The 22,802-nt window shown below is 43.3% G+C and overlaps 1 protein-coding gene across 4 annotated transcripts in view; it reads right to left on the reverse strand.

Annotated features, from left to right (window-relative positions):
* Nucleotides 1-22,467, reverse strand: part of PLCB2 (phospholipase C beta 2) — a 152,553-nt gene extending 130,086 nt beyond the window's left edge. For all 4 annotated transcript variants that reach the window (XM_029598517.1, XM_029598516.1, XM_029598518.1 and 1 more), the window contains exons 1-2: nt 22,056-22,467; nt 5,138-5,215 (exon numbers count right to left, since the gene is read on the reverse strand). In XM_029598517.1, coding sequence (XP_029454377.1) covers nt 5,138-5,215; nt 22,056-22,139 — 162 coding nt within the window. In that variant the 5' untranslated portion in view covers nt 22,140-22,467. The remainder of the gene's footprint in view (nt 1-5,137; nt 5,216-22,055) is intronic.
* Nucleotides 22,468-22,802: the final 335 nt, after the last annotated feature.

The raw sequence follows: 22,802 nt of genomic DNA on the forward strand, positions 1-22,802 counted from the left end.
TATAACATGTGAGTGTCGACATGTGCAAGTTATAAAATCCGCTACTCGCACGCACACACTCACCCAATTTTATAGCATCACGTGCATATCTGCACGAGTGCCGAATTGCGTGCGTAATGGGGGGGATTTTATTATATGCGTGCGGCAACGAGATAGGCCCTATTCCCAGTTTCCTCCCGGTCCGCTCCAATAAAGGAGCGGACCGGGAGGGAACTTCCTAAACCCCCTACCTATCCTGCTTGCCTTTTCCCCTACTAACCCCGACCCGTAAAACCCACTAACTAACCTACATTTTTTTTGTTTCACAACTCACTCACGCTGCTGTGCAGCAGCAGATTGCATGTGCCGGTCCGATCCCAGCGCGCATCAGCAGGACAGTGCCCAATGGTGCTGTTCCAGCCTGCCCACGCTCCGCCCATGCCACGCCCTGACCTTGTCCCTGCCCCGCCCCTTTTTGCTCAAGCCCTTCTTTGAAAATGCCCACGGCACGCACGCAGCTCGGCCACGTGTATATCTCCTGGTATACACACAGGTAGAGCTTTTAAAGTCGGGCCGAAAGATTAGAACTAACTGGTCAGTTTTCCTAATGGAGAAAGGTCATTAGTGAGGTACCATAGGGATCTGTACTGGGACTGGTAGTGTTTAATGTATTCATAAATGATTTGGAAAAGGGAGCAAACTGGTCAGAAAAAGATGGAAAGATGAGGGAAGAGTCTTCAGGAAGAGAGACTGCAGGGGAGAAAGGTAGAGGCAATATAGAGAGATGACAGCAGAGAAGGATGGAAGCAAAGGTGAGAGATCACAGAGAGGTGAAGAAGAAAGGAAGATTATAGAGAGCACAAGAAGACTGAAGAGGGGAGAGGAAGACAATCACTGAGGTATGGGATAGAAAGAGGAGAGAGGGAAAAGGCTCATTTGGGAATGAGTAGTGGTTGGTGGTGGAGAGAGGGAGAAAAATGGAGGCTGGTTGGTTTGCAGTCAGCTACTAAAACCAGCAAACAGATGAAAAAGTGGATGGGATCAATTCCTTTGTTACCCAGCCATGGCTCCATTCTAAGCTGGTCCTCGTTTCGCTAGACGCTGCAGCAGAAGAACGTAAACTGCTTCATTCTGTCAGAGAAGAGAACGTATCACTTGTTCTGCAGTGGATAATGGCCACAGAAAATGGCTGCCAATGCAGTGACTGGCAACACATGGGTGCCATTGGAGCTGAGCTGAAATTTATTTGGGTTGCAAGAGAGTTGATCCCACCTTTTTCATCTGTTTGCTGGTTTCATTAGCTGGCCACGAAGTTGCAGTCTGTGGAAGACAAGGAGCAACATGTTTCCAATAAATGTTTAAGAAAAACTGAATGAAGAGAACAAGTTTTAAAAATCATTTTTTGTGTAAAATATACAAAGCTGAGAAGGGAAAGGCCTGTGATTAACGAAATAATTAGGGCATAGGTGAATTTCTCTTGCCAGTTTTTCTCCGAGGTCTTTTAATCACATTATTCGATCTGATAAGAGAGCTTGTGCAGATTGGCGTGAGTTAATTTTATAAACTGTTTATAGGTGACCTCCGATTTGTAATCATGTTGGAGGAGCCAGGTTTCAGAAAGAGCCAAGTCATCGAGGTCTCAGTCATCGAGGTCATCTGAAGTGCCCCCTTAAAAGAAGGCGTGGAATAGGATGGGAAACAGATGGGGCTCAGAGCGTGGGTGGGCGGCGGGGCACGGGTGATGGACAGAAGTAATATGGACTGAAGAGTACATGCACAAGCAGGAAAAGAAAAAGAGAGTGAAGAATAAATACAGCAGATAGGAAGAACTTCAGCAGGTTCTGAGCAAGAGGAGAGTGAAGCAACTTGGACAATGATCAGAGTATTTCTGCAGTTGTCCAGCTCATGAATGGCGCAGGGTTTGAAGCTTACATTTCACACCCCTTTGGAGCTTAATCCAAAGCACATACCCTCAGCGTTTACTAAGTTTTAAGGTTTGCAGTTTTTGAGAAACGTGGGCTAAGAATCCATGTTCCTTGCATGTACAGGAAGAAAACTCAGGGAAAAGTAAACAGTGATTTTAGAACGGGAATGTTGCTGATTTAGGGAGCCACCAGGCAGTACTGGTTTATGTGGGATTCTCTTGGCCTCTTCTCTCTCTCTCTACTTTTGTATAGAAATTCCAGATATGGGAAAGAAGTGGTGCTCTCTGAAAATAAGCATTTCCAACCCTCGAGTCCTTGCTGCTGTACAGTATCTGCACATTTGAATCCTGGGTCACCCCTGGTTGTAGTGGGCCCCGTTCACAGGGTAGGACTCTGGGAGTGGAAGGTGCCTGCACTGCAGCCTCAGAGTGCTGCCATGGGGTGTGAATGCCTTCCAGTTCTCTGAATTGCTCTGAGGTTTGTTTCTAATTTGTTTACTCTTCCTGGCACTCTGCCATGGTGTAATCACCGGCTGTGGTATTTCCTAGTAAAATGTGTTACCGGACTCAGGCTTCTAATTGTCTAAACCTAGCTTCAACCTCCTGCCGCATCAGATCACTGCTCAGTGCTCGCCATTCCCACTGCTGGAATTACGGCAGAGCACAAAATCCCAAAGGGGACCACAAACACGAAGGGCCTGTGAAACACTCTAGTGACGGTGAAGCACAGACTGCTGAGTGTCTGGGGGAAGCCGTGGAAAGCAATAAAAAAAAGTTCAGCATTCACAGTTAGGAGCAAGCATTGGGGCTCCATCAAGATGGTCACTGACGCATTCCCAGAATACAGGGCGTCCATCTGGAAAAAGCCGCACCAAACATTAGCACATTTCAGAGGCTAACCTTCCTCCATCTGGTAGTCAGATCAGTGGCTGTCAAGGCAGACTGGCGGCCTGGGGATACAGTAAGCAAGCAGTCCCAGTCTCTGCAGCTGCTCTTCCTCACTGTATGCTTTCTGAGTACACCCTGCTGACCTGCCACTATCCTGCCCATAGTACTGTGCCCAAAGAAAATGAGGAGAACCTGAAGGACAAGAGGGGGACAGAGAGGAAACTTAAGGGAAGGGGCAGATGGAGGAGAGGAAACTGGGAAGATGGGGGAGAGGAGAGATGGAGAGGAACCTAAGGGAAAGCAGGGACAAGATGGAATGGACCCTGGGGGCGAGACAGAGAGCAATCCTAGGGCTGGAAGAGATGAAGAGGAGCCTGGTAGTGGAGGAGAAGATGGAAAAGAACCTGTGGGCATGTGAGGAGGATTCAGAAGACGCTTGGTGAGGGGGACTGAAAGGAACTTAAGGGGGGAGTTGGTGATGAATTTAAAGGAGATGAAAAATGGAGAGATGGAGAAGATCCTGGGGGAGGGGAGAATGGGGAGGTTATAGAGTAAAATGGAATGGGGTAGGGCTTGAGGAACCCGCGGGAGGGAGATGGAGAGGAACCTGGAAAAAGCAAAAGCGAGGAGAGGGAACCATGCCTGTTGGTGTCAGGACTGGCTTTAATATTTTGCTGCCCATAGGCAGAGTGCCACAGCAGAGCCCAGTACATTTTTATGCATTCATATATTTCCATACATTCCGCACATCCAGTATCACAATCAATGTGGATCACATTTATTTAGTTAGTTATTTTATATACCGTTGTTCCAAATAAAGATCACAACGCTTTACAACATAACATGCATATAATGGCCTGACTTAAACAATGATTAAATGTAATCACATAACATACATAATATACATAGGCATGAGCATTGACAATGTAATCAATTGAGATATAGGTCTACGGGGTGCTCTAGAGTTATAACTAAAGGCACTGGGATAAGAGGTTAGTGGGTTTATAAGATACACTTTCGATTTTTTATTTTGACGTCGTCGGGGTGTGTTGGGCTGTTTAGTTCTATTGTTGGTTTATTAATCACATGGCCCTAAAGCAAGCAGAAGTAGGCCCCTCTTTGGCCTGAATATTGGGCACCTTCACAATCTGGCACCCTAGGCAGTTACCTATGTATAAATCCAGGTCTGGCTCTTGTCCACACCTGATCATTATGCAATTAAGCTAGTGTCCTGCATAGCAGCCTTCATTAGCCAGACCACACCAGCATTCTGGAGTTGCAAGTGTATCAGGAACCAGGACAGTGGGTTCAGTCTGACATTGTGGCTGTCTGATCAATGTGTACACCTCCAATAAAGTTTGCTGGATATTTCCTGCCTGCATCTTTTTGTTACACATCACCATGGAACCCACAGCTTCAGAGTCAGGAGGGAGAGAAGACCTGCAAATGTGTGACCGTGCCAAAGTGCTTCACATAGGTTGCAGAGATTGTACGGGAGAAGCAGCGGATGTCCAGAGGGCCCACGCTGTGGTGTTAGGGTGGATCAATATCCCTCAGCTGATTCTGATGGACACCACTGTGTGGATGCATAAGCTCCTGTCAGGGAGCCGCTGTTAGCATTAACAGTGGCTCCCTGCTGGTAGCTCTCCCTCCATATCTGGGTGGTGAGCAAGAGGAAGTGAAGCTGTAACCACAAGTTCTGCCTGCTCTGAAAAGAGGAAGCCTTACAGGGCCAGCCAGTTCTCTGCAAACCAGTATGCTTTCTCCGCTCCCAGCATGTGTGCAGAACACCGGCAAATTGGCAATCACCCAACCTGCAAACTTTCAGGCCATGCTGAAACTGAAGAGTGGACCTGAGCAGACGTAGCAGCAGCAGCTTCAGCCCACCAAAATGACTCTCCCCTCTGCAAAGGGAACTCCCTTGGTTCCCTGCTTGCTTGACACTTGCTTTCCTCAGCCTGACCGAGAAAGCAAAGTCCTAACATGAATGTAGCGCAAGAAATAACATAACCATCTGCCACTGCTTACATTCTCTAAAGCAGTAATTCCCAATCCTGTCCTGGAGGACCCCCCAGCCAGTCGGGTTTTCAGGATATTCACAATTAATAAGCATGAGATCAAATTTGCATGCTGTGGAGGCAGTGCATGCAGATTTATCTCATGCATATTCATTGCGGATATCCTGAAAACCTGACTGGCTGGGGGGGTCCTCCAGGACAGGTTTGGGAACCACTGCTCTAACGTAACGGGGTTGGCTGCTGGTGAATGCAGAGCCCGGTGCTTTGCAGAGAGTTTGCTCTTACATTATAATTCCACTGAACAATTCCAAACAGGATCTGTACTCACCTTGCTCTGAAAAGTCCAGTACAAATAATAACCCTTGGGATCCACTCGCAAAATTACAGGAGAAGCAATGGTGGTTTCCTGAATAAAAGAACCATAGACAAGAGATGAGTCAGATACAACTCCCCAACTCCCTCCCCTCTTCCTCTTTCTCCTTTTGCTTCTCCCAGGGCTATTATGTCCTTGCTCTCTGTCTCTATTTTTTTCAGCATCTCCTTTAAAGAGTTACGGCAGTGGTAGACACCCCCTTTGTGCTCTTCCTTCAATAGAAACATTCACATTTCAAATATTAAAGACTCTTCTTGAAAGCTAAAAGAAATATATTAGTAATCAATCAAAATCACATTTTTAAAAATGTATATTCTGCCTTTTGTGATATTTCAAAGCAGATCACAGTTGGGTGCTGTAGGTAGTCTCTGGTCCCCAGCCAGTTTACATTCTAAAGACCTCATTTATTTAACATTTTTTCCCAGAGACACAGAGAGCTCAATATTCAAAACATGTTCGGCGCTATTTATCTGCATAAGTATAACTTATGTGGTTAAGTAGTGACTGCTGAATATGCACCTATGTTCAGCGGCCACCTGTGTGGCTAAAAGGTTAGCTGCATAAGTTGTGGGCAGATCGAAGCGGAGTGAGTTAGACTAGCAATAGTCAGTCTTAGCCAAATAAGTTATGCGGCTAAGTTAGATCTGCCATAGAGCTAAGTGCAGATATATCTGCATATATTCAGCAGCTTAAGCCGTGCCTCTGAATATTGTTCTTACGTTAGCCACATATGTCTATCCAGCTAACTTTGAAAGACAGCTAATGTTTGAATATCTACCCCAGAATGGGAGAATCCGTTACTAAATAGGCCTTTAAGTTTGTACTAGAGGCAATGGAAGATGAAGTGGCTTGCCCAAAATTACAAGGAGTGTGAGGGGGATTTAAACCATGGCTTCCCTGGTTTACAGCCTGCTGCTCTAGCTATTAGAATACTCCTCCAAGTCACATGTAAAGTGTATTGTTTGAGTGGGTTGTAAATGTAAATAGAGTTGGCCATTTGTTGTTTATAGATGATCTTTGGGATTCTGGATGAAATCATGGAGAGTTCAGTTCCAGCCTCTCCCAGCAAGAGGCACTATTAAGAGGAAGCTCCAGGTGTACAGACTGTTGGGTAATCCACAGATCACAATCTCAGCCTCTCTCAGTCTATCAAAACGAAATCCATTGGACTAGGGTTGACAACATCAGAGAGTTATCTGCTTGGTGCGGTCAAACAAACGATGCTGATACTAGCATTCAGGAGGAAGGTTTGATAATGCAGGTTGTATTACATTGGGCATTCATCGGAGAGGTTAGATACAGAGCAATTGCAATTGCTGACCCAAGACTCTGGAATTTGATGCCAGAGGTTTTGAGGACATTGACTGATGGCACAGCTTTTAAAAACCCTTAAAAACCTGGTTATATAAAAAAACTTTTGAGATCAAAATAACCTAGGCTGAGTTCTGTATATTCTATAGACAGGATTTGATGTTTTATCGTAGGATACAATGATGTTTTAAGTTTAACTATAGTTTTAATATGATATTATTGTATGTGATGCTACAATGATGTTTTAACTTTATTTACATTTTAATATTGTAAACCACTCTGATTATTTTGTTTGGAGGGTTAAGTAGTAGTAGGGCGGTATAGACATACTTGTAAATAAATAAATAATGTCAGATACAAATATACAATTTTAGCACTACGGAATAGTTAAATACTTTAAAAGAGAATGAGAGACTAAAGGTTAGTATGTCTCCCTTTGTGCAGACTTTAAGAAACTAGAAGCAAAGAAACAGCACTATCTACAAAGGCACAGAATAGAAACCTAAACTAAAAGGATAGAGCAGTTTTCTGTTTTCTATAACTTTCCTCCAGAACTATCTACTGAGAAATCTGCAAAGAAGAAAAGTCGCAGACAAAATGGGATTTGCAGAGTTTGCATGCCACAATGTTCTCAGTGGTTTAAAGCATGAAAACAGAAAGACAAAACTATAAATATATTTATTCTTTTTCTAGTAACACAATATGAGCTATAGCTACTTAACAGAACCTGTACAACGGAAAGATTGCACACAAAAGAGAAGATAAGAAAGTACAGGTGACTTGGAGTGAGAGAGGATTAACATGGCCACGGCTCCATGACCCATCTGAGAGGGGGGAAAAGCCAAAGCTGCCCATGATCCATCAGCAAAGGGGGCGAGCACCAATCAGTGCATGGATCAATTTGTGGGGGTTTGAATGCCGAGTGCATTTTTCAATTGCATGACTTTCTGGTCTCATATCACACATGCACGGCGCAGAAGACCTGTGTTGGAATCTCCAAGGAGATTGAATTTTTAAAAAAAAATTCTGCTTCCCACCGCCTCAGAAAGCGCGGGGGCTTTTAGATTAGTTCTGGAAATCCAGCACTCGAAGACCAGAAGGGGATGTGCCTTAAGAGGGTAATTTTCAAAGCTGTTCACACACATAATTTCCCTAAGTGCAAAGGCACTAAGTACTTGGTACTTAGGAACAAGCCACTTTGCATTCAGGCAGACAGTTTGGAAATTGCCCTGAACAAACAGAAGATGAGAATTATCCTCATTTTGCAATATCTGGGCAGTCTATGGATGAGTTATAGGTAAAGTGAGGTGTTAAAATGTGGAATTATAAATGGATTCTGAAGAGAAGCTAGAAAGACTTGATTTTTATTTATTTATTTGAATTTTTTTATATACCGGCATTCGCGATAGGGATCGCATCATGCCGGTTTACAATTAACAAGGTGTGACAAAAGGAGAAATACTTTGAACATTAACAAGTGCTAGAAGAAGAAATAGCAGTTACAATAAAACAGGGACCTAATGCAACTTGGAAAGTAGAGAAGGCGACAGAGAATTAACAGTGAAATAAAAGAATAAAACTAGATAAGTAAAACCTGCCAATTTAAAAGAGAAAGTAACATTATGGAGTTGTCAAAGTTGTTGATTTTAAATGAATGGGTATATGAGATGATTGGAGGCAGAAGATTCTCGTTAGAAGATCTAGTCAAAAAGAAAATTACTCAGAGATACTAATGGCAGAACCAGCTAATTCAGTATGGAGGGCAAAAGAGTCTGAAGAAAATAGAAATCTGAGATGATGACATGAACAATGGTCTGAATCTGGAAGCATGGGTGAAGTAAAGGGAAAAGCTTGAGCACAGAAGGAATTGACGCACCATAATTGCCAACTTTCATATCAAAGATGGCATTTGATGTTTTTTTCACTTCTTTAACTATTTTTCCTTTTTTTAAATTTTGTTACTGTGTTTTAGCATGCACTAAATAATTTTAGCATGATCTAAAACACAGAAACAAAGCAAAACAAAATTGCTTCGTTGGATTGTTTCAGATGAGAAACAATTTGACAAACATGCCATTATGATTTCCCTATCATTTAAAAACAACAGCAATACAAAAGTGAGGCACTGGATACTATGAATGTTTACTGAAAAAGAACATATAGCCACATTTGTAGTTGCATTTTGGAATGTGAACTCTCATTGACTGAACAAACAAGGATGCAGCAAGATACCTAAAAAAAACGGCTGATGACTTGGGCAGAAACAAATGAAGAACTGGTCCGAGTCTAGATATAAATAGGACAGACTGAAAAAGTAAAATGCTCCAAAATTTAAAAAAAAAAAAAAAAAACAATAAAACTATTCATAAGAAGAGAATAGAGATGGTTTATACTCTGAAGGAAAATACTTCAACAAGTGTTTTTACATGTATTTCTAGAAGGGTTTGCAGGAGTACTGCATGAGATACAGCTAGTCAGTCTGGGATGAAGGGTAAGGATTCAAGACACAGAAGCAGTTAGGAAAGTGGTTTCTGTTCTTCTGTTTCTAATCCAAAAACACACACATACATACAGATGAGCACAATTCAAACTGGAATCCTGGGACACATCTACAAATAGCAGATTGAAAAGTGCGTGTCGGAAGCATAACACAAAGGAACATTTCCCTTCCTCAGAACAAGTGAAAGTCAGCATGATGGATTGACACTGAAAGTTGTCAGGCAATTATAATTTTTCTCCAATTCGATCCAAAATCACAATTCCCCAACTATTTTTGCTCTAGATCCCCTATGCTGAATTTCAGGCAGATACATGTAGTAGTTGCCAATCTGTAAAAAGCATATAGCAAGGTGGACAGAAGGATGCACCCTCGACAACAGGCGTGAAACATGTCTGAAAAAGCACCATTTCATCAAGAGATACATGTCACTTATATCAGTGATTCTCAAGAGTCTGCTTTTCAAAGTAACAAAACTCAACCTGGCTCTTAGACCAATGGTTCACAGATGATCTCATGCAGAGCTGATTGGCAAGGACTGGAGCTGAGAACATAGTAACATAGTAATGACAGCAGAAAAAGACCAAATGATCCATCCAGTCCACCCAGCAAGTATTTTATGGTAGTAACTGCCAATCCATGCAGGTTACCTCTAAGCCTTATGTTAAGGGTAGCAATATTTACAATCCAAACCGAGCAACCTGTAAAATTATTGCTAGCAATGATTTTACAGGGTGAGCAGCCTTCATAATAATTCAGACAATGCTGCTTGAATGTGCTTTGCATTTGGACATGGCCATAGAAGCAGTCCTGTGATTTGTCCCTAATGTCTGCATATCAGTACTCCAGACCATAAAAGTCGGGGCCCAGCATTAACCATCATCTGAATCCAGTTCTCCTTTTCCCCCCACGGTCAAAGCAGAGAGCGATGCTGTATTTGCATCACAAGCATCAAGTCTAATTGGTTAAGGGTAGTAATCCCTGTGCCTTCTGTTAAGGGTAGTAACTGCCACTCTGTGCAAGTTACCCTCATGCAGTCTATGGATGGGTTATAGGTAAAGAGTAGTAAATCACCTGGACCAGATGGTATACACCCCAGGGTTCTGAAGGAACTCAAAAATGAAATTTCAGATCTATTAGTAAAATTTTGTAACCTATCATTAAAATCATCCATTGTACCTGAAGACTGGAGGGTGGCTATTGTAACCTCGATATTTAAAAGTGCTCCAGGGGCAATCCGGGAAACTACAGACCAGTTAGTCTGACTTCAGTCCGAGGAAAAATAGTGGAAAGTGTTCTAAAGATCAAAATCACAGAACATATAGAAAGACATGGTTTAATGGAACAAAGTCAGCATGGCTTTACTCAAGGCAAGTCTTGCCTCACAAATCTGCTTCACTTTTTTGAAGGGGTTAATAAACATGTAGATAAAGGTGAACCTGTAGATGTAGTGTATTTGGATTTTCAGAAGGCATTTCACAAAGTCCCTCATGAGAGGCTTCTAGGAAAAGTAAAAAGTCATGGGATAGGTGGTGATGTCCTTTTGTGGATTACAAATTGGTTAAAAGACAGGAAAAAGAGTAGGATTAAATGGACAATTTTCTCAGTGGAGGGGGGTGGGCAGTGGAGTGCCTCAGGGATCTGTTCTAGGACCTGTGCTTTTCAATATATTTATAAATGATCAGGAAAGGTATACAACAAGTGAGGTAATCAAATTTGCAGATGATAAAAAATTATTCAGAGTAGTTAAATCACAAGCAGATTGTGATAATTTGCAGAAGGACCTTGTGGGACTGGAAAATTGGGCATCGAAATAGCAGAAGAAATTTAATGTGGATAAGTGCAAGGTAATGCATATAGGGAAAACTAACCCATGTTATAGTTACACAATGTTAGGTTCCATATTAGGAGCTACCACCCAGGAAAGAGATTTAAGTGTCATAGTCGATAATATATTGAAATTGTCGGCTCAGTGTGCTGTGGCATTCAAAAAAGCAAACAGAATGTTAGGAATTATTAGGAAGGGAATGGTGCATAAAACGGAAAATGTCATAATGCCTCTGTATCACTCCATGGTGAGACCGCACCTTGAATACTGTGTACAATTCTGGTCACCGCATCTCAAAAAAGATATAGTTGTGATGGAGAAGGAACAGAGAAGGGCAACCAAAATGAAAAAGGTGATGGAACAGCTCCCTAATTAGGAAAGACTAAAAAGGTTAGGGCTGTTCAGCTTGGAGAAGAGACGGCTGAGGGGGATATGATAGCGGTGTTTAAAATCACGAGAGGTCTAGAATGGGTAAATGTGAATCGGTTATTTACTCTAATTGAAGGACTAGGGGGCATTCCATAAAGTTAGCATGTAGCACATTTAAAACTAATCGGAGAAAGTTCTTTTTCACTCAATGCACAATTAAACTCTGGAATTTGTTGCCAGAGGATGTGGTTAGTGCAGTTAGTGTACTAGGTTCAAAAAGGATTTGGATAAGTTCTTGGAGGAGAAATTCATTACCTGCTATTAATCAAGCTGACTTAGAAAATAGCCACTGCTATTACTAGCATCAGTAGCATGGGATATACTTAGTTTTTGGGTACTTGCCAGGTACTTGTAGCCTGGATTGGCCACTGTTGGAAACAATATGCTGGGCTTGATAGACCAGTCTGACCCAGTATGCCATTTTCTTATGTTCTTATGCACCCTTTTCTTTATTTCCAACTCTAGTCTCTAGGGTTTCACAGTGTTTATCCCATGCCCTTTTGAATTCATTTATTGTTTTCATCCTCACCACATCTCCCAGAAGGGCATTGCAGGCATCCACCACCCTTTCCGAGAAGAAATATTTCCTGATGTTGGTTCAGAGTAGTCCCCTCTGTATTTTCATTTCATGACCCTGTTGCAGATCTTGGTATCATCTGCAAACAGATAAACTTTACCTTCTACCCCTTCCGCCAGGTCATTCACAAAGACATTGAACAAAATCGGTCCCAAAAATGATCCCTGGAGCACTTCACTTAACACTGTTCTCTCTTCAGAGAAGGTTCTATTTACCATTATATGCTGTCTTCTGTCCGTGAACCAGTTTGTAATCCACTCCATTACCTTGGCACCCACTCCCTAGCTTCTCATTTTATTCATAAGCCTCCTATGTGGGACTGTATCAAAAGCTTTGATGAAATCCAAGGAAATCACATCAAATGCTCTTCCTCGATCCAATTCTCTAGTCACTCAATTAAAAATATCAATCAGATTTGTCTGGCAGGACCTGGTGAATCCATGCTGTCTCATGTCCAGCAAACCATCTGATTGCAGATAGTTCACTATCCTTTCCTTCAGCATAGTCTCCACACAACTTCAGAAACAGATATAATAGGAAAGAGGTTAAACAACACAGTGGATCCTGAATCCAGGTCTCGAGAACACCCAAAAGGATTGGTCCCTGTAACGTTTGTGGTCTGTAGATTGTCTCAGAAGTGAGCGGCCTAGTCCCAGGAAACTTGATCCCCGGCCAGTATCAGTAGATTGACTTCCGCCTAAGGCAGCCATCTTCCCTTCAGGTTGGCCCCTCCACTGCTGGTGACCAGCAAGGCATGAGAAACGTGGTTAATCCCCAACATGAACAAGAAGCAAGAGGCTGGATACAGGATAAGGAGCAAGAACTAACCAGAAATCTAGGAGGCCAAGAAGGAGCATAGTAGGTGCGCTGGATGTAGAAGCTGAATGTAGAAGCTGATGAAATTGAATTCTGGAAGGAGAACCAGACGGTAGGAACAAGCTCTGGCAACTGACTGCTGAGACTGTCTCAGTTTAAGTACAATCTATACAGGAAACGAGATGGCTGCTGGGGAATGTGTAGAGCACAGAGCTAGGACAACAAGACAGATAGTTCTCATGCCTTACAGTGCCACCTGCAGGCTGGAGGAGCACTTGGCAATGGATCCTCACAGTCCTCAGGATAACTAATATACACAAACAAACCTGTTACTACAACAAACATGTCTCATGAATACTCAGTGTAGATTTTCCAGAAATGGGAGCCACTGCTACAGTGTCATTCTCAGGGGTTCAATATTCACACACTTCTTAAAGGAAGACTGCTTTCTAATAAGTTTCAACAGCTATGTTATGATTGGTTGCTGCAATATTACTATGCAATCAAATCAATTTACTTCCTGTTTGCTATGGACTATACCTGCTGCCAGTTTAGAGGTCAATGGAAACAGCATGAACAAGAAGGATAACTGAAATATTTTTCCAATGAGCTGATACTGATGCAAGACATAAGGAATGTGATGAATGGCACCATTAAAAAAGAAAATGTCTCTCCATGAAACTGAAAATTGGATTAGATGTTAAGATTCAATTTAAGACTGAGAACATGGAAAAATAATTGTAATTTGCACATGTTATTATTACCTTACAATACTTGCATTAGTGCTGCCTGAGTAAATCTCTTAAATGCCTTCATTTACCTGTTTCATATTTCATTAGCTGCACCAATTTCAATACACAGTTTTCAGAATATCACATAAAAGTCAATGTTATTGATGACCTCAGCCTTTTTGGCTGAGATCAAATATAATATCTGAGCCACGAGCTGAGAACAGTCTCTTTTGGCCTATCGGCTGAGCTCAAGAGCCTGTACATCATGAGGGTTAATGCCCTGCCACTTGACCTCCCTGGAGGGCACAAAGCCATTTAGATTGCGGTCAACGTGGGACAATTAAACTTACTGTGAAAAATAATATTAATCTGTTCTTAAAGGTGGACAAAATTGCCTCTATTAATTATGAAATCATTTGTTGCTCAGCTGCTGTACACAGTGCAATCAGAGTGTGAAAATATTCTTTACTGAGAACGTTACTGAAAAGAATTCCCTGCACACCTTACACTCAAAGGGTCACTGTCAGGGCCACAGGGCCTGTGCAAGGGTACTAGGCAGCTTAGGCAAACCTTCAGCCTTGTGCCCACACATCCCCTCCCCAAATTAATTTTCACGTCCAGTAATCATGTTGATACCACCACCATCCATTCCAGAGGAAGCCTTAAATTCACATCATTGGACATAGGAAGGGCAAAAGCCATTTACCTGGGTAAAAGAGTTTTGTTTTTTTTAATTGCCCACTCTAAAAATTCCTAAAAGAATGCACAGCTCAAAGGGAAAGCATGCTAGTATTTTCCTTTTGAGAACTGCTGCAAAGCCAATGGGTGAAAGTACCTGCAGATTTTGCATCAAATTATACAATTTGGAAAACTGCCCCCATATTTTTAAATATTAAAAACTTTGTTTCACATATATACACACTATACGTATAATGTAAATATGTTTCGGAAATCACATCTGATGAATGTGTCATCTTTAAGTTTTGGGAGTAGATTACAAAAAAAAAAGAAATACATTACATTTATAAATAAAAGAAATCCATTCTGCATCGGCTGAAATTAGTCTCTGAAATGACAAAGGGGATGGAACAGCTCCCCTATGAGGAAAGGTTAAAGAGGTTAGGGCGGTTCAGCTTGGAGAAAAGACAGCTGAGAGGAGATATGATAGAGGTCTATAAAATCATGAGAGCTCTAGATCGGATAAATGTGAATCGGTTATTTACTCTTTCAGATAATAGAAGGACGAGAGCACTCCATGAAGTTAGCAAGTAGCACATTTAAAACGAATCAGAGAAAATTCTTTTTCACTCAATACACAATTAAACTCTGGAATTTGTTGCCAAAGGATTTGGTTAGGGCAGTTAGTGTAGCTGGGTTTTAAAAAGTCCCAGTACCAGTGATCCCAGATTTCTTAGAATCTAAAAAAATATCGTAGCAGGAAGGGCTCAAAGAAATTATGGGGCGGATTTTAAAAGCCCTGCTCGCGTAAATCCAGGCGGATTTACGCGAGCAGGGCCTTGCGCGCCGGCGCGCCTATTTTCCATAGGCCTCGGAGGGAATGGAGGCAGGCTGCGCGGCTCGGCGCGCGCCGGCTGCCCAAAATCGGCAGCCTTGCGCGCGCCGATCCTGGATTTTAGCAGATACGCGCATAGTCGCGCGTATCTACTAAAATCCAGCGTACTTTTGTTTGCGCCTGGAGCGTGAACAAAAGTACGCGAATGCGCCGTTTTTAAAAATCTACCCCTATATATAATAGCACTTAGTTTCAAAATTCACTTGCATGGAAAACATATCAGGAATTGTGCTTCCAGACTTCTTGACAAATTCCTAGAAATGTTTTTTATTTGATCCTGTGTTCTGTTATAGAGATATTGATAAATTCAGATCTTTTGCCCCCAAAACAATTGAATATTGAGTATTGTGTGCAATCTTGGTCGCCCCCATCTAAAAAAAAAACCCATAATGGACATAGAAAAGGTACAGAGATATAGGAGATGGAAAAGCTTCCTTATGGAGAAAGGCTAAACAGATTAAGGCTCTTTAGCTTGGAAAAGAGACCACTAAGAGGCGATATGATTGAAATTGATAAAAGAATGAGTGGGGTGGAACGGGGTAAATAAGGAACGGCTATTCACTCTTGTAAACAACTCTAGGACTTGAGGACATTCCATGAAACTAGCAACCGGCAAATTTATAACAAAGCATAGGAAAAATTGTATTTACTCAGCGCACAATCATGCTGTTCATTGAGGATGTGGTTAAAGCAACTAGCATAGTGGGGTTCAAAAGAGGATTGGACAAGTTCCTGAAGGAAAAGTCCATAAACAGTTATTAGCCAGGTAGACTTGGAAGAGCCAGCGCTTATCTCTGGCAGTAAGATACAAGAAATAGATCAACTACAGGGGATCTGACCGGTACTTCTGACCCAGACTGGCCTCTGTCAAAGACAGAGTATGGGGCTCGATGACCTTGGTCTGACCCAGCATGGCATTTCTTATGTTCTTTTGAATCACATTTGCATGTTGCGGGCGCTGTTAGTTTCGGGGGGGGGGGTTGGCCGCAGGTTTTCCACGCACTATTACCCCTTACTGTATAAGGGATAAAAATAGCACGTCGAAAATGGGCGGCCCAAACGGGGGCTAAAGGTGTGCTCGACCGAGCGCACCATACTGAATTGGCCCGATAATGACCGCAGAAAAGGACCAAATGATCCATCCAGTCTGCCCAGCAAGCTCCTTAGTTCTTATGGTAATAACTGCCGCTCCATGTGGGTTACTGTCATGTTTCTGTTAAGGATAGCAACTGCCATAAACCACAGCTAGGCCCCGTGTCAGTGAATAACTCTAATCGCACACTTTGCTTTATCCAGTAAATTATCTTTTTTATAATATTTTCTTTCACTCTAAATTTTGAAGTAAGGAGCTTTAGATTCTCTGCCTTCTCTATTTAAGATCTAACAGAAGAATGATGGAGAACAAAACAATTACTGCTCAAAGTGCTCCTAGTTTCACTTTCATCTAAAAAATGATGAGGTCATAACATGCAGCTGCCAACTCAGATATGCTAGTTGATAAATTGCAGAAATATGATTGGTCCTGCTCCTTCTTTGTTCCATCTCCAATCAACTCTGCCCTATCTGGTTTCAAGTCCATAAAAATGCATTGTTTTGCTTTCCCCATAACATTTAATGGGACCAAACCAAATGTCATTTGGTTTGGTTGACCCAAATGGAATGGAACATTGACTCATTTGTTGTGCTTTTCCATTTGAATCAAATAATATGGGCAGCCAGCACTGATGGTCCCCTCCCCTCAGCCCCTTACAGTCTTATGATATAATAACACTCAAACAACCTTCTGGAATTCAAACAAGGCCGCAGCTTTATTGATACAATAACCACCAGAGCCAACTTAACACTCCAAATTCCCAACCCGGGGTCATCTACCGCATCTCAGCACAATGACCCCTCCGCAGGCCACCAAACCTGCACAAACCAGCAGCATCCCGCCGCTAATCGGGACCCCCACCACAGTCCCCAGCAAGGGGTCCCCAGCATGAGACTGAGCCCAGTCACACGCAGCTGAAGCCAGAGACAAGAAAGCCCGCCACCTAGTGGGTTCCTTGCTCTGAACCCCACCCCAACTGAGTCCTGGCTCTGGCCACTCCGCATAACCCCCCTCAAGCTGCGACAAATCAGCCCCATAACACCTAAAGAAAGGGGAGGGAAGGAGGGGATCAGGCCGGCTGCTCGCATAAAAAAAGGGGCAGGCCCAATGGCTCCGCCCCTTTTTATATTCCATTCAAACACCCAGTGACACAGCGAGGCCGACCAACCACAGCCCTCAGGTCGGCTGTGTCGGCCCCGCCGCATCACAGGCACATCATCGCAGGGGAGGAGGGGGTGGGCAGAGTGCAAGGAGGTGCGTCCCGGCTCTCTCCCTCGCCCCCCGCTCCCCCCCCACCCCTCCCTCCAGCATCCGAACGGAGAAGCCCGGCTGGCGCCCATATTATCATGGGCCCAGCGAGACAGGCTCCCCCGGCCCTTCGAATGAACTCACATACCAAATATGGGTGGTTTGTCCTCACTTGTTTGAAAACAAATATAGTCATCACTTGGAGCACAGATGTCCAGAGCCCTTCAGTAGGAAACTGGCAGTAAGTGCATCATTGAGGAGAATGAATATTAAAGTGTACATAAAAAAAAATCCATTAAAAGGACTGTGTCAGGAGCTAGCAGAACGAAAGAAAGTCAAGGATCAAATGCATTAATAAAGGCTGAAAAGGAGACCAGAGGACAGAAATCATAGACAAGCAAAGAAGGAAAGGATTTTAGTGAAAGAAACACAATGGTAAGAGTTAAGAGAAAAGGGAAAGGGAAGCAAAACCCAAATAAAGGAACAGGAATACACCCATAGGGACTTGCAGTTGGATAATTCAGATAGGGAAAGTGATCTGAATGAACTGCTTTTTGGTTCAGTTCTGATCATCCAAACTGAAAATTGGCTCACTCTGAAAATTATGCAAATTTTGGGATTATTAATTTTGGCAAATAGCGTGTGCTTTTTCTGAATAGCATACACTATTTAACAAAATGAATAACCCAAAAAATTAAAAAAAAACCAACCCAGTTTGGAAAGCAGGCTGAAAACGAATGACCTAAACCAAACTGTAAAAAAGGTTGCACATCACTATATAAACCTACACTACCACTTTTCCTGATCTTTCATTTCATTTTGGTTTTATGACATTTATTTTGTTTCCTAATCCCATGTCTATATGTAGCTTGTTTCATTTTAGTTATATTTTTACAATGCATATGATTACTAAATTTTGCATATAGTGCATGCTATATTTTTACAACCCATGTACTTTACTAAATTTTATTACAATGTGCAGATTCTACTGATGCCGTGTCCCCTTTGGAATCTCAACAAGTAGATGCCCAAGTTTATGACCTGCAGGGGTATAGGAATGGAGCAAATCATTTGTTACGGTGCCCTCCGAGGCCGATGCAATATTTATTTATTTATTTAAAACTTTTTATATACCATTATAGCAAATAAATTTGAACAAAACGGTTTACAATTATATCAAAAATATCAAAATAACAAAATAAAATGAAATAGAATAAAAATTAAAATAAACTAAAACTTAAGGTAGTAATAACAGTGAAATAAATAAAATAATAAAGTCTGAAAAAAATACATTGGTAATCAATCAATATTAATATACAAAAAAATACCTTTTGTATATTTTAATTAATATTTACTTTGCTAAAAAACAGAACAGATAAAAAATAAAAGTAGTTAAATCTACTAAAGAGGAATAGCAGAAGAATATCTTGCCTCTTTTTCTATAGTGCAGCCAGCCTATCGCACAGGTTTACACGCGGTTGGACGCATGTTTTGGATGCACTAGACTAACTCCTGATGCAATAAGGAAATCAGGGCGTCCCAAAAACGCATTCAAACAAATGCATAGCCGATAACACCCATCAAATGTAAATTCCATGTAGATGAGGATATTAGCTATTACCTCCCCATGCAGAAAATCGCTGGATGCTCAAAGCACGCTTTTTAACACAACAAATTTAACTGTAGCCTTGCAGATGGTGTTGACTCAATCTGCGAGTCAAGGGCTCATGAGAAAATAAAATATATGGTCCTCTGTGGTTCCTCCTACTTGGAATTGTTGTGACACTTAAATTTACTGCTTGTGGCATTGAAAAATAAAGCCTGCATTTTAAACGCCCTGCGTGCGTAAAATCTGGGCTTTGCACAGGTGGCCGGGCCTTGCGCGCACTGAGCCAATTTTCGAGGGGGCCCAGCCAAGAGCGAAAAGCCTGGAATGCGCACAAGTGCCGGGCTTCTTTAAAGAGGCAGGCCAGGGGGCATGTTCTGAGCTGAGGGCGGGCCGGGACAGCGCCATTGATCGCTGTCCCGAAGACCCGGCTGCCAGCTCGCGCAACTTACTTCAGCGCGCGGAGAGTAGAAAATCTACCCCTATATCTTTATTGGCTTGATTAAGAAATATATCTATATTCTGGATGCACAATTTAGATGCCCATAGCAAGAGGCGCTTAGCTATGGGCGTCTTCAGCATCCTCAGCAAAATCGGCCAGAAGCAGTGGCCCCTCTGTGAGGAAGCTGAATTGGTTGGCTCCCACCTGCTTAAAAGAAGATGGAGTTAAGGTGGGTTAGAGTACAGTGCAACATTTTTAGCTGGGCTTTAAAAGGAGAACAACCTAATTTTGTTGGTTCCCTATTCCAGTGTGTCTGGACTTTCCACCCCTGGCTATACAGAATAGGAAATGAAATAGCACCTGGTTAGTCCACAACTTGGCTGGTAAGTGTGTTTCAGCGATTCTGGAGTGGTTTAAGGATTTGTAGACTGTGAGATTTTGCCTGTATTCCCTAGTCCTGATCAGGGAAGAAACAACCTTTGCTTTGGGAAGTCTAAGAAGAAAGAAACTCAGTTTTTCCATCTAACACCCGGTGGCTGGAAAATGGTGAACTTGGTGACCTTTTGGGGGATTTTTTAGTGTCTTGACTTTTTGGTTTTCTGACACCTTCCCTGCCCAAGACTGGGGAAGAGAGGAGTGTTCCCTGCTGTGCTGATTTGGAATTTTCAGCCAGAAAGATCTATTAATCACTGAAAGGAGAAATTTGAAGTGTTAAGTAATTTCATTTCGAGACTCCCATTTGGAATTCCTTGTCCAAGAGAACCATCACTGTGAGGATTGGATTCTGGGGGGAACAACTGCACCTCAGAGAACTACCACAGCTGAGACCCCATTCCCAGCCATATACTCCAAACCCCAAAGGGAAGGATATCTCAGAAGCCCCAAATACCAACAAACACTTGCACAGATAAAGGGGAGCTGCTCCCCTATGAAGAAAGACTAAAAAGGTTAGAGCTGTTCAGCTTGGAGAAGAGACGGCTGAGGGGGGATATGATAGAGGTCTTTAAAATCATGAGAGGTCTAGAACGGGTAAATGTGAATTGGTTATTTACTCTTTCGGACAATAGAAGGACTAGGTGGCACTCTATGAAGTTAGCATGTAGCACATTTAAAACTAATTACAGAAAGTTATTTTTCACTCAACGCAAAATAAAGCTCTGGAATTTGTTGCCAGGGGATGGGGTTAGTGCAGTTAGTGTAGCTGTGTTTAAAAAAGGTTTGGATAAGTTCTTGGAGGAGAAGTTCATTACCTGCTATTAATCAAGTTGACTTAGAAAATAGCCACTGCTATTACTAGCATCAGTAGCATGGGATAGACTTAGAGGTAGATCTTAAAACAGTACGCGCGCGCGTACTTTTGTTGGAACAACCGGTGCCAACAAAAGTACGCCGAATTTTATAAGATTTGCGTGTAGCCGCATGTATCTTATAAAATCCGGGGTCGGCGCTTGCAAGGCTGCGCAAAATTGGCAGCCTGCGCGCGCCAAGCCGCGTAGCCTGCCTCCGTTCCCTCCGAGGCCGCTCCGAAATCGGAGCGGCCTCGGAGGGAACTTTCCTTCCACGTTCCCCCACCTTCCCCTCCTTCCCCTATCTACCTCACCCCCCAGCCCTACCTAAATCCCCCCCTACCTTTTGTTGTGCAAGTTACGCCTGCTTGCCCGTGCCGACTCAGGACCGCCTCCCGCCCGCCCCCGAACCCGCCCCAGACCGCCCCCTGACCCCAGACACGCCCCCCAGGAAACGCCCCCTCCCGCCCCTTTTACGAAGCCCCGGGACTTACGCGCGCCAGAGGCCTATGCAAAATAGGCGCAGGGCTTTTAAAATCTAGCCCTTAGTTTTTGGGTACTTGCCAGGTATTTGTAGCCTGGATTGCCCACTGTTGGAAACAGGATGCTGGGCTTGATGGACCCTTGGTCTGATCCAGTATGGCAATAAGTTCTTACTTTCTTATGTTCTTATATTATGTTCTTATGTAAAGAGAATTTGGGGATTTATGCTGGACATGGGTGTAACAAAGGAAAAATGTGTTTGGTGTCATTTGGCGTACACTACTCCAATGTCTAGCTTGGTTATTTGGCACAAGGACAGTGAGCTACTAATGAGAGTATACTCCCCATTAAAAGGCTTTCATCCCATGCATTGGGCACTGGAGGCTTATCCTCCCCCCCTTTGGAGAATCTACGTCTGGGGCTGCTGAGACACTGAGAGGACTTAGCACTGGGACCAAATGCCACCTCAGCACTGGGAGCGAATGCCACCTCAGCACTATTTAGAAGAGGGGCTACATTAAATTTAGTGAATAGCCTGTGCCAAAACAACATAACATTAAAAACAAAACTAATAAAATATCATTTGTTTCAGATATAACAAATATCACTGATGTTTTCAGGTCAGAGAAAAGGGAACTGAAGTAAGAGACAGAAAGAGGGATATCGTTACCTCTCAGAAGAGGCAGTGCCACAGAAGTAATGCTGCTAAGAGGAAAGGAGGCTACAAAGAAGGCTGAGGTATTCTGCTCCCACAGGAGAGGTAGCTCAGTAATAAGGGGCTTCCTCCCTGCAAAATATAACAGGGCACAACCCAGCAGGCTTTGTCCGCAGGCAGGGCACTTCCTAAACCTGGGGCGTGTCAGACAGTTCACCCTCGTCTGTGCCCGTTACAGCCTCCGCTTTCAAGCTGGCAGGGGACGGCCTAGGCCCTAGGGCAAGGAGTGGATACTCACATCATCCCACTTGATGAAGCGCTCCCCCTTGGAGAGGTAGGCCTTCACCTCTGGGGGCGCCAGGATCTGCGTTAGATTCGACATCCTCCCCACGCTCACTTCCCGGGAGGGCTGCGGGTGCTCGCGCGTTCCTCTTCGCTCTGCCTCTTCGCCTCTCACATCGTGCCCTGCATGGCGCGCAAACTCACAACCTTGGACTTCAGGAAGTCAAAGCGCTTTTATAATCCAGGCAGCTCAAACAAATGAGCAGCAAGGCTCCAATCTACATTGTAAATCAGGCAAGCAGTCGGGGGGGGGGAGGCCTGCACTAGGTGCCTAGCCGTGCACTCTTGGGGAGTGAAAGCATGGCAGGAGCACTCAAAGCGCCACGAAGCCCTGCAGTTACTGACAGCAGTGCTGCAAGCCCATGGCACTTGGCTTTCTGCACGACTTGAACAAAACTACTGAAGGCAATAAACTTCCTTCTTCAGGACTTAGGTCGTTGATAGGCTGGGGGGTTTCGTCACCTAACCAGATAAATAAACCCAGTTTCGACAGCCCCTCCACACGAGAGCCTGAGCGCGAATGAGGCGGCTCTGCCCCCTTCCTTTCCAGTCGCAGGGCTTGCCGGCAGCACTTCCACTTTCTTACTTGCAACGTCTTCCCTTTTATTGAAACGTTTTAACTCCCTGCAGTTTTGCATATCCCCCTAAGTCTCCAGTGATTGCTTCCTCTACATTTGCATTTGGTGGAGCTGGCCGCATCTCC

The sequence above is a fragment of the Rhinatrema bivittatum genome, chromosome 4 (genome assembly GCF_901001135.1).
Source record: "Rhinatrema bivittatum chromosome 4, aRhiBiv1.1, whole genome shotgun sequence".
NCBI classification, from domain to species: Eukaryota; Metazoa; Chordata; class Amphibia; order Gymnophiona; family Rhinatrematidae; genus Rhinatrema; species Rhinatrema bivittatum.